This window comes from Pipistrellus kuhlii, unplaced genomic scaffold, assembly GCF_014108245.1.
Source record: "Pipistrellus kuhlii isolate mPipKuh1 unplaced genomic scaffold, mPipKuh1.p scaffold_m20_p_13, whole genome shotgun sequence".
Lineage (NCBI taxonomy): Eukaryota > Metazoa > Chordata > Mammalia > Chiroptera > Vespertilionidae > Pipistrellus > Pipistrellus kuhlii.
In genome coordinates this window covers 49,331,140-49,346,442 of record NW_023425438.1, presented here as the reverse complement: position 1 = coordinate 49,346,442, position 15,303 = coordinate 49,331,140, and the positions used below count along the sequence as shown (strand labels likewise).

Below are 15,303 nucleotides of genomic sequence, written 5' to 3'. Positions count from 1 at the left end.
AATCCTGGGTACCGGGTGTGGGGTGAGGCAGAGGTGGTTAGGGAAAATCAGGCTGGCAGGGGAGCAGTTAGGGGCAATCAGGCAGGCAGGCAGAGGTGGTTAGGGGTAATCAAGCAGGCAGACCAGCAAGTGGTTAGGAGCTAGCTGTCCTGGATTATGAGAGGCAGTCGGACATCCCCAGATTGGAGAGGGTGCAGGCGGGGCTGAGGGTTCCTTTACCCTGTGCATGAATTTCATGCACTGGCCTCTCATTTTTAAATAAAGCTGCCAGAACCTGCCAGCAACGAACAGTACCTGAATGAGGGGATGAGGAAGAGAAAAAGGACAGACAAGAAAAGATGGGGTTGGGAGGACTGAGACTGAAGTCTGCAGTCCCAAGTTTATTCCAAACAGTATATTTAAGCACACACAGCAATCTAGGCAAAAGCAGTAAGTTTCTTGTTTATGCAAAAATAGTTTTGCGCCACTAAATCTACTGACTGTTATTTAACCAGGGCAAGTAAATGTCAAGGCTAGCAATGCACACAATCCTTGTGCTGCAAGTCAAAACAATTCCTGATAACTGCAAACAGCAGTAGTTTCCCACTGCCTGCTATGCAGTGAGGGAGGAAAAGAGAGCTATGTCTCAACAAGTGAGACCCCTGCTTTCAGGGTAGTTCCCCACATCAAGCAAAATGGAAATTTACACCAAGAAATGCTAAAATAGAGGCCCAAACTATGCCAGTGGCAATTGGGGGTAAGTGTGTGTGTGCTGGCCAGACACAGGACTTTTCAAAAGTGAACTTATTTGTGAGCCCAAAGCATCAGGGGCTGAAGTGGGACAGGTGCTTGGGCATAGGGACCTGGAGAGACCTCTGGCTGGAGACACAAGAGCCCTGGCCGGCTCCTCTGAGGCAGACACAGGACCCAACCCTTCCCAGAGCCTTGCCTTAGGCCCCTTTCTGCCAACCCCTGAAAAGGACGGGCCATGCCCCAGCATCAGTGGCGACATCCAAGGCAGAGGCAATAGTGTGCAGGGGTGGGCATATAGGCAGAAGCCCTGTCTCAGAGCAACAGGGTGGATGTTTAACCATTAAGGAAAGATCAGGGACATTTCTTCTCACAAGAGCTATAAATGTACGCAACCTCCTTCAATGGTTAAAATTTAAGACCCTTGCCACTGGGGAGAGGACCTCCTGGCTCAGCAGCCAGCAACCCCGCCTAATGGGCAGAAAGAGAATCGGCCTCTGCAGAGAGAGTTCTTCCCCCTCCCGGGGAAGATCAATAGCCGGACCACTTTATCACAGTGGATTGGGTGCACCTGCCTGGGTCACCAGTTTTCCTGGAGCACATGTTGATGCCCAGGTCATGACACCCTGGGAACTCCTGCAGCCGCTCTTGTTCCATTTCCCAGTGAGCATGGACCCAAAGAACAGAGTGACTAAAAAGGGTCCCAGCAACACACACAACTCTCCCTGGCAACTGCCCTGCATTTTCCCCTGCCCACACCCACCTGCCCAGCTGTCACAGGGGCCCCCAGCCTTGACTCCCGAGAGGAATCTGAGCTCCTCTACCACCTGAATCCAAAATGGCCCAGCCTCAGCCCCTGGCTGGAAGGTGCAGAGACCACAAGGGGCATGTCCAGGCCCAGAGATTCTCCCGGCCCCTTTGGCTTCAGCCCCAGGGAGCACAGATGTCATCATGCTCTGTGGGTGATTGTGCAGCTCAGCCCCCATTCCCGACCCTCCATGCTTATGTGAATAGTTAATTCTTTTCATTGCTGAGTTATACTGTGTTCTATGGATAATCACTTTATCTATTGATCTTTAGATGATTTTAATTATTTCAGGTTTGTGGTATTATAAATAAATCTGCTGGGAATACTTGCATTCAGTTCTTTTTCAAGTTATATGTTTTAGTTATCAAACTGTTGCAGTGTAGGTGAATGTCTTACATTTTAAGATATGAAAAATATGGTCTAAAATTGTTATTCCCTTTGTCATCTTACCCACCCACTCTAACAAAAATTCCAGTTATTCCACTCCCTGGCCAGCACACGCCAGGGTTAATCTTTTTAAACTGTAGTCCTGGAAATGAGTGTAGTGTTAACTCGCTTTCATTTTATTCCATTTCCCTAAGGATTTTTTCATGGTGAGCATTTCTCTATGCATTTATTTACACTGGCTTTATCTCTAGTTGAAATGTCTGCTCAGAATATTTGGCTTACTTTAAAAATGAATTTATTATTTAAACAACAGGAAGATAGTGCAGCATCTATGTATAATATGTTTAAAATTCACTCATTCCTCAATGATTCAAGAGACTTCTTTGCCATATGGAATTGTTAGTTTTAAAATACAAGAAGCAAATTTTTTTCTCAAATATTAGCCTATGTACAATTTAAATCCCACTTGCATGATACACTTATAATTTTAATCTGCATTGCTAATGTGTTCCACTATTTTATTTTAAGTCTAAGCATTCAATAATACATTAAGTGAAGTCAATATTTGTAGCATTTGTCAATATTCTTGCTGCAAATACTCTCATCATCAGTTTCAAACTGCCAAAATGATGGTACTGAACATAGAAATAAGATATTTTAGTAGCACATCATTATATTTTATTTCCACCATACTGATACAATAGTAACAAATATGCTTAGGAATATTTATAATAAAATAGTAAAATAATTGGTAAATGAGAAGTTTTAAATTTTCTTTAAAGTTGCTGTCTTGCTCCCAGCCTGGCCCTGGGATATCTCACTCATTGAAATTTTCACTGGTCCAATGTCAGGTTGTTCAAGGGAATCACAGTGTTCCGTTATTGGCAATAGCCTCACAGGAATACTGGGTCACCTGTCACTTTACACCCACCACCTGCATTTGTTCCCTCTGGAGTCCTCTACTCAGATTCATGCCTAATGATCACACTCCTCCAGTCTGGAGACTAAAGACATTTGCCCATTTGCAGAATCTGGGTTCTCCACAATGAGGGTCTAAAAATGTTCTTTGATGTAAAAGAATGAAACAAAAGTGTCTTTTTTTTTTTTTTAGTCAATGTTTTCATAGGCCATGTCTATGAGGGATACCTTCCCCACATAGGGGATGGGCAAGGTTCCTACCACCTTTGCATCCATGTCGGGGGCAGATAAGTCTCATGTAGCTGAGAGAAAATGTCATGCAGGACAGTCTGCATTTCTGACCTGCATGCACTTGAGAAGACATGTGACATCCCTAAGCTCTGTGATCTCATCTCTATAATGGGGATGGTTCTTGAAGCCTCATGGGGACAATGATCATCATAGAAACTATTTTAGGTTTGTTGTTCCTAAGCTAAACCAAACAAGCATACAAACCTGCCCAGAAAGTAACAATTACACCAACATGCCCCACTCATGAACTTCAGTGGAACATTAAAAACCTAGAACGTCATTCCTGAGAGTCTGGGACTCCTGTGTGAGCTCTAGACCTCCACCTCCTGGGATTCTTGGAGATGCCACTGACTGGATGTCCCACCTTGTCCCACACAGTGTGCCGCTGAGTTAACTCAGAGACTTCGTGATGCCTGCAGGATGCGGGCCCTCCAGAAATGCCCCTTGTGAAGGTGGTGAGGTTCCTGGTCCCAGCTTTCCTGGCTGGAAATACCCCCACGTCTGCACCCTGATGCCCATCCACCCGGCCTTCTCCAGGGCCCAGTGGTTTCTCGAAGAGCTATTAACAAGGTGAGCACGTGTCCCCTCTCCACTGCAGTGGGGACTCTGCCCATTGCTACCTGTGTTTCTTGGCAATGTCATCTCATCACTCTGAGCCTCAGAATGCTCCTCTGGAAAGCGTGGTGGTACAGGATCAACATCATAGGGCTCTCGTGGCACTGCTGTAGGGACAAGCCATGGCAGTGCTTACCTGCTGCTTGGCTCAGCAGAAAGGGCTGCTGGATCAGCTGTGGTTTTCATTCCACTTATGTCTGTCTGTCCCATGGAAAGTGCCATGAACCCCCATCAGCAGCCTGTGGCATTTGAGTTTGGTAAAGCAGTTGGAGAAAACCTGTCAAGCAGTTTGAGATTTCACCAGCTGACCTTGTCCTGGTCCTAGGTGTAGACACATGGGGGATAGCAGTGGATAGAAGGGATCCAGGCCCACTCAGATGGCTCAGATGGTTCTGGTTGGAACTCATTTTATTCAATTGCGCTAAGCTCCTACCACAGGCAGGCACTCTTGGAGATACTTAGCCTGACACAAGGAATGAAGCAGACACAATCACTGGCCTCTGTTCTAGTCACTAAGTCAGACAGTCACACTGTCCATCATTAAAAGGTCATGTCCACCATTCATCAGAGCTGATGCCATCAAGGTGTTTGCTGCCTCTGGAGGGATACCTCTGTATAATGATTGGGGTGAAACACCACAGGAGCAATTAGCAAAGTGAGTGGTCTGTGGGAGCAGAAGGAGGGTCTCCTGTGTTAGCAGATTGGGTGCTTAGGAAGGGCAGCGTTTGGCAGATCCCCAATCTTACACATCTTCTGATTCCCCAGGGCGGCTTGAGCTCTGATGGCTTCTCCATAAGGAGACAGGAGTCAAACAGGACAGTGGATGGGGTCCCTGGACTTATTGACCCAGAGGGAAGGCTGGGCTGAGTCGACCCTCACAATTCAATCCCCAACTCAGACCCATCCTGCTCTGCCTGCCCCTCTCCACAACCACCTCCTCTGAGCCCCATGGGCGGGCTTAAAACATGATGGTGATGAGCAAGCTGCTCATAAGTCTGTCTCAGTCCTCAGCCCAGATGCCCAGGGGTATGGAGGATTAGGGTGAGCAGCGTAAAAGACCGTCAGGAGAGCTGCCAGTGGGAAGAAGAGTCTCACACAGACTCCATGTTAAACCTGCTACTTCCACGAATGCTCCAACCATGACAGCCACACAGGTGTCTAGGGTTGGCATAGGACTCTCCTCTGGATGGGGAGGGGCCTGCACAGAGGCTCAGTCCTAAATAAGGGTGTCATGGGAGGGCAGAGTGGAAGGAAAGACCAGAACTCTGACTTTATTCCCCACCTGCCTCTCCCCAGGGCCACTGCTTCTGTGATGGGAACCTGACCAGATATGATACAACATTTTGGCTAGCCACTCCTTTTCCCTGGGTTCATCGTGAAGCAGGCCTTGGTGATGCACAGCCTCCCTGTCAAGCACCCGGTGGGCCTCGTAAGAAGTCTTTGGGTGGAGTAGGAACAACTGGAGCCTACAGAGGCACAGTGGGAAGGTGAGGGGACTGTAGTCTGGGAAGAGGATTGGGTGAGTTGGGTGGGGTTTGGGGTGTTTCATGGGACAGTCTTCCATTAACGACAGTCACATTTTTCCTGTGTGTGGAAATACATGGGAAAGTGAGGCATGTGCAAGTACCTGTCTCTTTAACCTGCTCTACAACCACTTAAAGAGCTCAAGCACACCCAAGAGCCAGAGGAAGGGCCCGCTCCTGGGCTAGAGCCCAATCCAGGTCTGATAGTGCTGGAGCCTCTGGACCACCAGCTCTGATCTGAGAGCCAGCTCCATCCTCAACAACCGACTACCCTATGGCTGTGACCCTTAAGCACCATAGAAGGGACGAGAAGCTTCCCCTCCTGACCTTCCCTCCAAGACTGGTGGCCGAGCAAATAAGAGCAATGGATGCAGTGAGTCTTGGTCTTTCAAGGTGGGAGGGACAGGACTTTCCTCTGCCCTTAGCTGCCCCAACCTGCCTTTCCCTGATCTCAACTCCTATGATCTTGATGCAAATCACAGCTCAACCACTTTACCACACATGGGTCCTTGATAACTTTCTCAACCCCCAAGCATTGCTGTCCAGCCAACTCCATGGGCTGTGGAGGTGGGCACCCCAGGCCCTGCTGCACAGAGTGGCTGTGCAGATTAAATGAGGGAGAGGAGACAGAAAACTGGGTGGGGTGTGGCCAGGATTGTGGGGAGGGGAGCTCTCTGTGTGTAGCCGGATCCATGGCTCAACCACCCAAGAGCACATAGGTTCAGTGGCCTCAGCACTTATCAGGCCACTGATGTGTGTTTAACACCAAGTGAGACAAACAGCTGTGGTTGTAGCTGTCACAAGGGAATGTGCACTGAATGGGGAATTATTCCAGAGGAATGTCAGATGCTGGAAGATGCCCTTTTGGGGTGAGCAGACATAAGCCACTTCCTGGTATCTTGGAGTCCCTGAGGATGGGCTGGATGCAGATGCTACTGTCCCTTCCCACAAGGGTCTTGAGCCCTGGGGCATCCAGTGCTGGGTGCCCTGGGTGGACAGAAAACAAATCCCATGGATTCCAAGGCTCAGGCAAATCCTCAGCTTTCTGCACATTCAGTCTTGACTAGTGTCTCTTTCAGGGACTGAGAACCCTGAACTGGGGGGTGGCAGGGCTGGGTGACACTCCCCTTTCTTCCCAGGAGCTGTTCAAGAAGGTGCTGCCACACCAGTGCCTGGGCTCCATCTGGTCACAGAGGACTGAGCCTAGAAAGGGGCACATGGTATCCACTGTCAGTGCCACTGTATTACAATTCAACCACGTGGCTACTTGTGTGATCACCACCTGCCTTGGGGACCCAAGCATGACGGCCCAGGACAGGGCCAATATGGTGGAGCACTGGATTAAAGTGGCCAAGGTATGTTAGGGGAGGCCCAGCAGCATCCCTGTGGGGATCCTTGAAAAATGCCTCTGCTGCCCAGACAGCTGTCAGGACTGAGGACTGAGATAAGAGCCCCAGCACAGCCCCAGGTCCCCTCTGCCAGGCTCACTCAGATTTTGACTCCCCTAATCCTGTGCTGGGGGGTTCACTTCATTCGTGGTTCCTTCCTTGATTTGATTTGGGATCCTCCTCATTCTGAGAGTTGGTATTTGGGTGCTAAATGTGCCCACCCTGAGCATCTGTCCTATCAAGAGGAGCAGCCAATCTAGGGTGCCTGAAGCGACAGCACATGTCTCACAGCACATGTCTCCTCTTCCCCAGGAGTGCAGGACCCTGAGGAACTTTTCCTCCTTGCGCGCCATCCTGGCCGCTCTGCAGAGCGTGTCCATTCATCGACTGCAGGAGACTTGGGGGAAAGTTTCCAGGTGCGTAGGCCTCTCCCATCACAGCAAGCCTGCTAATGTGTCTCCCATATGTCTCCCAGTGTCCCCTCACCTTCTGGGAGGCAGCCAACCCTGGGGACAAAGACTGGTCTTGTGGGCCGGGTCTCTAAGGCTCTCTGGCTCCTCAGGCCACTAACTCTTCTTCAGGAGTCAGTCTCCTTCAATGCCAGACACTGCATTGATCCAAATGGGAGATTTTTGTGTTTCCAGTACCAGAACCCTATGCCCAGTTGAAACCCAAACTGATCAAAACAGAACTTCTCCTTCAATATGGGAAGGGGCCCCAGAGACCACTATGAGAGTCCTACCCTAGTCCCACAGAGACCCTCCTGCTCAGAGGAACCCAGTGATACCCTCAGCAAGGCAGTAGGAAACATGAGATTGTTTAAAGGAATTTGCTGTTAACCCTTCTAGCCATTTTTTCCTAATCATGCCTTTCCTCTTTCCATCTCTTCAGGAGGCACACAGTTACCGTTAAAAAACTGTTCAAAGCGGACAACTCCTGAAGCAGGGAACAGTTCATTAAGGTAAAGTGAGCCTGGACGTCTGCAGAGAGGAGGGCAAGAGGGATGGGGACACCTATGGATGAGGACAGTAGGGGGTGGGGTAAGGGCAGAGGGTGGGGTGGAAACTATGTGGAGGGGAGCTATGGGGGCAAAAGAGGGACGATTGTAATAATCTGAACAATAAAGATTTATTAAATTTAAAAAATGAAAAGAAAAAATCAATAACAGATAGAAATTCAAAACAAATCCACCACCAACCCCCCCTCCCCCCCAAAAAAAATAAAATAAATAAAAAGACAAAACAAAACAATGGACTTTGAGAGAATGACGCGATCTGACATCCCATCACATGAGCTCTACTTGACATTATTCAGAAGCCATTTACTGAGCACTCAGCAGACACACAAGGCTGTTCCCACCAGGAGGCAGGACTCACTCAAAGCCACTGTGAAAGCTCCCATCACATGGACCCACATGAGGCACTGGGACTGAGTCTAAGAGACCACTGCATGTTTTTAAGCCAGTGAGTGACAATATCTGAATTTCCTGTCATTTCAAACCCTTCAAGGTGCAGACTTGAAAATGAAGCCATATGAGCAGTGACTTCCATGATATCACACTTTGGACCCCAGGGCTGTTTTGTCTAGTGTTTCATGCTGTGTCCCACTCATCAGATACAAAGGGCACCAGCCCACTGTGTTAGGAGCCTTATCTATAGCTGATGACTTTGGATAGGAATGGTGTCTAGGATCATCTTCATTGGACAGGTTGGGAGACTGGGATGGTCCTGAGAGGCCTTCCCTGGACACAGAACTAATTTATAAAGGAGGAGTGGAGGCAGCTTTCTCCCCCTAGTAGGGGACCTGGTACATTTCCAGGGAGCTGGGGCAAGGGTTATATTGGGTATTGGTGTACAGGGAGGAGGTGATGTGGGCAAAGAGGGTGAGAGGTCAACAGCCCAGAGAGGGCTTAGGTAGCTTTGATTGGGGGAAGTGCCCAGCTCTTGGAACCTTGAAGTGGTGACCTCACTTTGTTGGTGACCAATCCCCAACAGAAATTAGAACCGTGGTAACCATACCCCCACATTCTAGAGGCAACTGCCTTTCCAGCTCACTTGAGTGGAAAGCGTCAGGAGAATAGGATGGCTCTTTGTTGCTTTCCATCAATCCGAGGCCATGGGCAGAAGAAAGCCCAGAGAGAGAGAGGTTGCTGTTGCTGTAGAAACTGGTACAAGTGCCGCCACCAACATCCCTCGGCCCCTGGCAGGAGGACCCATCGGGTAACTGTGGGCATCCCAGGGAAGACTTTTCCTAGTCAGACCAGACCGTGGCCCCCAGTTGTGAAGGCCCAACCTTCTGACTCCTCATCCCAGGTATGTGTTTGTTGAGGGTGGTGCGGGACAACGTGAAGTGAGGGACACACATCCTGGGCAGGAGCAGGTAGGTAGGTGTCAGAAGCCTGGAGGGTGTGTCATATTCATTGCCCTGATCGAGGCTCACAGAGAGGGTAGCTGAGTGTTGGGGATGGACTCTATTAGCCACTTGTTAATTGGGGGTCCTCACGGGATCATCTCAAACCTTCCCTGCATGGAGGTCATTGCAGATGCCCCTTTCTGTCTGGTCTGGGGAGCGGGACTGGAAGTTGGCATCTCCCCCACTGGTAATGCCAGGCCTTTAATGCCTCCTGGCTGGGGACCGGGTTGTGTCTTTGCAGAGCTCCAATGATGACATCCTAGAGGAGCAAGCTAACAGGTTCACTGATGCCAGCAATGGCTATAAAGGAAAAGTGGTCCAGGCCAAGAGAACCGTCCAGTGCAAGTCTGAGGTGAGAGGTAGCCCACACCATGACCCTGAGGTGACTGGGGTGGGGCCAAAACTCAGACTCCAATCTGGGGCATCAAAGTTCTCACAGAACCACTCCCAAAGGAAAAGTTCCTCCAACCTTTGAGACCAGGTCTCTGATAGGATAGAAAAAACAGTCTTTATGTATTTGTTGGGGTCACAGAAAAATTTTTTTTTGTTGTCTTTGTGTTTTTGTAATTTCAAATGTTTAATTCCCTGCCCCAAGTATCCTGTGGACCAATCCCAGCTCAACTGGCGTTGCAGACTTTCTCCAAACCGTATGCATCATCCCACTTGATAGTGCTGTGTATTTAAAAAAGTGGGAAGAACGTATTGGATATTTTCTCTGTAATCTAACATTACACAAAGCATGGCCAACCATTGAAGAGTGGCCCGGTCAGGAGCTGTGGCCTTACCCACCTCCATATCATTCCATCGAGGTTGTTGTTTTCCTCAGTGATTCAGGCTTTCACTGTTGTTAGACCTTGTTGTGAATCAGTTCTTGCTGGTTCAGCAGGGCTGCTGGGAACATCCCCACTGGGTGCTAATAGACTGTATGAGTGTGCCAGGTCTGCCATTACACAGGACCACGGATGTGGTGGAAGGCTCCTGACACCCCCTGGTTCAGTACCTTTTCTGTCTTTGCAGACCTCTAAGGAGGACATCTTCAAGGTAGTGGCCCATGGGCCTGACTACACCACCTACCAGGTCAGGGTGCAGGTGAACCAGGCTGATGACACCGTCCAGTGTCTGTCTGAGGTGAGAGCTGGCCCAGGGTGATCTCCACATCCAGGGCCTGAAGATGACCAGGGAGGGTGTCAATCTGCAAACTCCCCAGGGCCCTCTCAGGGCTTTCCCACTAGCGTGTCCACAGTCCCATGACAAACCAATCTGGAACTCCACTCCCCCCACCAGTTCCATGAGAGAATAGGAAAACATCCCTCACATGTTCATGGGAATTTTAAAGAAACAATTATATTGTTTTACTTCATTGGAGACTTCCAGCACATTTTGTATTTTGCTATTCTGTGTTTTAACTACCTGCCCCAGGTAACCTGTGGAGCAGTCAGCTCCGTTGTCCTTACAGACCTTCTCTAAGCCTCACTCATCATCACACTTGACTGGGTTGTCTTGCAAAAAAGATGGGAGGAAGCAAAGTATTGGATGCTTTTCTCTGCAATTTGTCATCTCACAGAGCAGGGCACAGTACCCTAGGCCCGCTGGGTCAGGAGCTGCAGCCAACTCACTTCCATATCATCCCATAAAGGATGCAGTCTTCCTCAGGGATGCAGCCTTTCAGGGTTGCTGACCATACATGATCCACCTCTGCTGCCTGTTCAGCAGGGCTGCCAGAGCTTCCTCATTATGTCCTAATAGACAGTCTCAGTTTGCCAAGGCTGCCGTGGTGTAGAACCACAGATTGAGGTAGAAGGTTCTTGAAGCCTACTGGCCCGGTACCGGGTTCTGTCTTTGTAGAGCTCCAACCGTGTCATCACTGAAGGGCTGGTCAGCGGGTTCAACTACTCAAACTCCCTCAACCTGAGGAAGGTGCATCAGGCCACAGACACCATCCAGGGCTGGACTCAGGTGAGAACTGGCCTTGAGGGTCTCTATACCCAGAAAACCTGGTCACCTGACAGTGCCCAGAGCCCAGACTCAAATCTGGGAGCACCCAGAGGCCCTCACAGGGTTCTCCCCAGAGTGTGCTTCAGCCTCATGACAGGGAACTCCAGACTTCCACCTCTCCCTCCTGTTTCATGGCAGAGTAGAAACACTCTCCTCACATATTCATGGAAATATTAGAGTGAAATAATTTTGTTTAACTTTATAGTAGCCCAGGAGCACATTTGCCCATTGGTTTTGTTGTTTAAACTACCATTGCCAGGATCCTGTGGAGCGGTCAGTTCCACTGTCCTTGCAGACCTAGTCCAATAATGGAGGTCATTTGCCAAGCACTGCAGCCTTTCAGTACTGTTATTCATGGGCATGATTCAGTTCAGCTGCCATGTCAGCAATCCTGCCTGGATCACTAAAGTGCATGGGAATGGACTGTGTTAGGTTGCTCAGGCTACCACACATAGGGCGGCACTGGGTGGTGTCAGCAGCAGTCATTCATTTCCCCACAATTCTGGAGGCTAGGAGTGAGACAGGAGGCTGTCAGCAGGGCTGGTGTCTCTTGAAGGGTCCCTCCTCAGCTTGTAGATGGTCGTCTTCTTTCCCCTCCTCTTCTAAGGACACTGGTCAGATCAGATTAAGACCCACACCACTGAATTCAATTCACCTCATTACTTGCTAAAAGACTAAAACTCAAATGCAGACACATTCTGAAGTTCTGGGGTCCCAAAATCGGGGATCTAGGGGATCACTATTGAGATCACAATATGCAACACCTCCCTACCTCTGAAGATGGATGCCCATTGCTGGTGTAAGGACGTGCACATGAAAAGTTAATGGCTGCAGGGAGATTCCAAACCCAAAGGGCTGTAGCAGTCATGGTGCCAACAGCAGTTTCTGATCATGGCTGATGCATTACTCCCTGCCTGGCCTGGGGATTTCGCACTCATTGAAATTTTCACCAGTCAGGTTGGTCAAGGCAATCACAGTGTTCCATCACTGGCAATTGCCTCACAGGGATACTGGGTCACCTGTCACTTTACACCCACCACATGGATTTCTTCCCTTTGGAGTCCTCTATTCAGATTCATGCTTAACGATCACACTCCTCCAGTCTGGAGACTAAAGGCATTTGCCCATTTGCAGAATCTGGGTTCTCCACAATGAGGGTCTAAAAATGCCCTTTGATGTAAACGAATGAAACAAAAGTGTTTTTGTTGTTTTTTTTTAAAGTCAATGTTTTCATAGGCCATGTCTCTGATGGATACCTTCCCCACATAGGGGATGGGCAAGGTTCCTACCACCTTTGCATCCATGTCGGGGGCAGATAAGTCTCATGTAGCTGAGAGAAAATGTCATGCAGGACAGTTTGCGTTTCTGACCTGCATGCACTTGAGAAGACAAGTGACATCACTAAGCTCTGTGATCTCATCTCTATAATGGGGATGGTTCTTGAAGCCTCATGGGGACAATGATCATCATAGAAACTATTTTAGGTTTGTTGTTCCTAAGCTAAACCAAACAAGCATACAAACCTGCCCAGAAAGTAGCAATTACACCAACATGCCCCACTCATGAACTTCAGTGGAACATTAAAAACCTAGAACCTCATTCCTGAGAGTCTGGGACTCCTGTGTGAGCTCTAGACCTCCACCTCCTGGGATTCTTGGAGATGCCACTGACTGGATGTCCCACCTTGTCCCACACAGTGTGCCGCTGAGTTAACTCAGAGACTTCGTGAGGCCTGCAGGATGCGGGTCATCCAGAAAGGCACCTTGGAGAAGGTGATGGGGTCCCTGGTCCCAGCTTTCCCGGCTGGAAATATCCCCCACGTCTGCACCCTGATGCCCATCCACCCGGCCTTCTCCAGGGCCCAGTGGTTCCTCGAAGAGCTATTAACAAGGTGAGCACGTGTCCCCTCTCCACTGCAGTGGGGACTCTGCCCATTGCTATCTGTGTGTCTTGACAATGTCATCTCATCACTCTGAGCCTCAGAATGCTCCTCTGGAAAGCGTGGTGGTACAGGATCAACATCATAGGGCTCTTGTAGGCACTGATGTAGGGACAAGCCATGGCAGTGCTTACCTGCTGCTTGGCTCAGCAGAAAGGGCTGCTGGATCAGCTGTGGTTTTCATTCCACTTATGTCTGTCTGTCCCATGGAAAGTGCAATGAACCCACATCAGCAGCCTGTGGCATCTGAGTTTGGAAAAGCAGTGGGAGAAAACCTGTCAAGAAATTTGAGATTTCACCAGCTGACCTTGTCCTGGTCCTTGGTGTAGCCACATGGCAGATAGCAGGGGATAGAAGGGATCCAGGCCCACTCAGATGGCTCAGATGGTTCTGGTTGGAGCTCATTTTATTCAATTGTGCTAAGCTCCTACCACAGGCAGGCACTTTCGGAGACACTTAGATTCACTGGAATGAAGCAGACACAGTCTCTGGCCTCTGTTCTAGTCACTAAGTCAGAAAGTCAAACTGTCCATGATTCACAGGTCCTGTGCACCATCCCTCAGATCGGATGCCATCAAGGTCTTCTCTGCCTCTGGAGGGATACCTCTGCATAACGATTGGGGTGACACACCACAGGAGCAATTATTAAAGTGAGTGTTCTGTGGGAGCAGAAGGAGGGTCTCCAGTGTTAGCAGAGTGGGTGCTTAGGAAGGGCAGAGTTTGGCAGATCCCCAATATTACACATCTACCGATTCCCCAGGGTGGCCTGAGCTCTGATGACTCCTCCATAAGGAGACATGAGTCAAACAGGACAATGGATGGGGTCCCTGGCCTTCTTGACCCAGAGGAAATGCTGGGCTGAGTTTACCCTCATAGTTCAATCCCCACCTCAGACCCATCCTGCTCTGCCTGCCCCTCTCCACATCCATCTCCCCTGACCCCCACAGGTGGGCTCAGAAAATGATGGTGGTGAGCAGGCTGCTCACAAGTCTGTCTCAGTCCTCAGCCCAGATGCCCAGGGGTATGGAGGGTTGGGGTGGGCAGTGTAAAAAACCTTCAGGAGAGCTGCCAGTGGGAAGAAGAGTCTCACACAGACTCCATGTTAAACCTGCTATTTCCACGAATGCTCCAACCATGACAGCCACACAGGTGGCCAGGATTGGCAAAGGACTCTCCTCTGGATGGGGAGGGGCCTGTACAGCAGCTCAGTCCTAAATAAGGGTGTCATGGAAGGGCAAAGTGGAAGGAATGACCAGGATTCTGCCTTTATTCCCCACCTGTCTCTCTTCAGGGCCACCGCTTCTGTGATGGGAACCTGGCCAGACCTGATACAACATTTTGGCCAGCCACTCCTTTTCCCTGGGTTCATCGTGAAGCAGACCTTGGTGCTGCACAGCCTCCCTGTCAAATGCCCGGTGGGCCTCGTAAGAAGTCTTTGGGTGGAGCTGCAGCAACAGGAGCCTACAGAGGCTCAGTGGGAAGGTGAGGGGACTGTAGTCTGGGAAGAGGATTGGGTGAGTGGGGTGGGGGATGGGGTGTTTCATAGGATAGTCTTCCATTAAAGACAGTCACATCTTTCCTGTGTGTGGAAATGCATGGGAAAGTGTGGCATGTGCAAGTACCTGTCTCTTTAACCTGCTCTACAACCACTTAAAGAGCTCAAGCACACTCAAGAGCCAGAGGAAGGGCCTGCTCCTGGGCTAGAGCCCAATCCAGGTGTGATAGTGCTGGAGCCTTCTGGACCACCAGCTCTGATCCAAGAGCCAGCTCCATCCCCAACAACCGACTGCCCCGTGGCTGTGACCCTTAAGCACCATAGAAGGGAGGAGAAGCTTGGCCTCCTGACATTCCCTCCAAGACTGGTGGCCGAGCAAATAACAGCGATGGATGCAGTGAGTCTTGGTCTTTCAGGTGGGAGGGACAGGACTTTCCTCTGCCCTTGGCTGCCCAACCTGCCTTTCCCTGATCTCAACTCCTATGATCTTGATGCAAATCGCAGCTCAACCCCTTTCTCACCCATGCGTCCTTGATAACTTTCTCAACCCCCAAGCATTGCTGTCCAGCCAACTCGGTGGGCTGTGGAGGTGGGCACCCCAGGCCCTGCTGCACAGAGTGGCTGTGCAGATTAAATGAGGGAGAGGAGACAGAAAGCTGGGTGGGGTGTGGCCCGGATTGTGGGGAGGGGAGCTCTCTGTGTGCAGCCAGATCCATGGCTAAACCATCCAAGAGAACATAGGTTTAGTGGCCTCAGCACTTATCAAGCCATTGATGTGTGTTTAACACCAAGTGAGACAAACA

At 49.8% G+C, this 15,303-nt stretch overlaps 2 protein-coding genes across 2 annotated transcripts; both read left to right on the top strand.

The window, feature by feature from the left end:
• The first annotated feature begins 5,534 nt into the window (after window positions 1-5,534).
• On the top strand, window positions 5,535-6,709 carry LOC123652261 (ral guanine nucleotide dissociation stimulator-like). Its single transcript, XM_045581017.1, has 2 exons — window positions 5,535-5,644; window positions 6,411-6,709. Exons 1-2 carry the CDS (start codon window positions 5,546-5,548, stop codon window positions 6,633-6,635), a joined length of 324 nt encoding a protein of 107 aa, XP_045436973.1. The 5' UTR covers window positions 5,535-5,545; the 3' UTR covers window positions 6,636-6,709.
• Window positions 6,710-12,780: 6,071 nt separating this feature from the next.
• On the top strand, window positions 12,781-14,881 carry LOC118717668 (ral guanine nucleotide dissociation stimulator-like). The gene is made up of 4 exons (XM_036436025.2): window positions 12,781-12,957; window positions 13,548-13,655; window positions 14,297-14,480; window positions 14,650-14,881. Exons 1-4 carry the CDS (start codon window positions 12,806-12,808, stop codon window positions 14,707-14,709), a joined length of 504 nt encoding a protein of 167 aa, XP_036291918.1. The 5' UTR covers window positions 12,781-12,805; the 3' UTR covers window positions 14,710-14,881.
• Window positions 14,882-15,303: the final 422 nt, after the last annotated feature.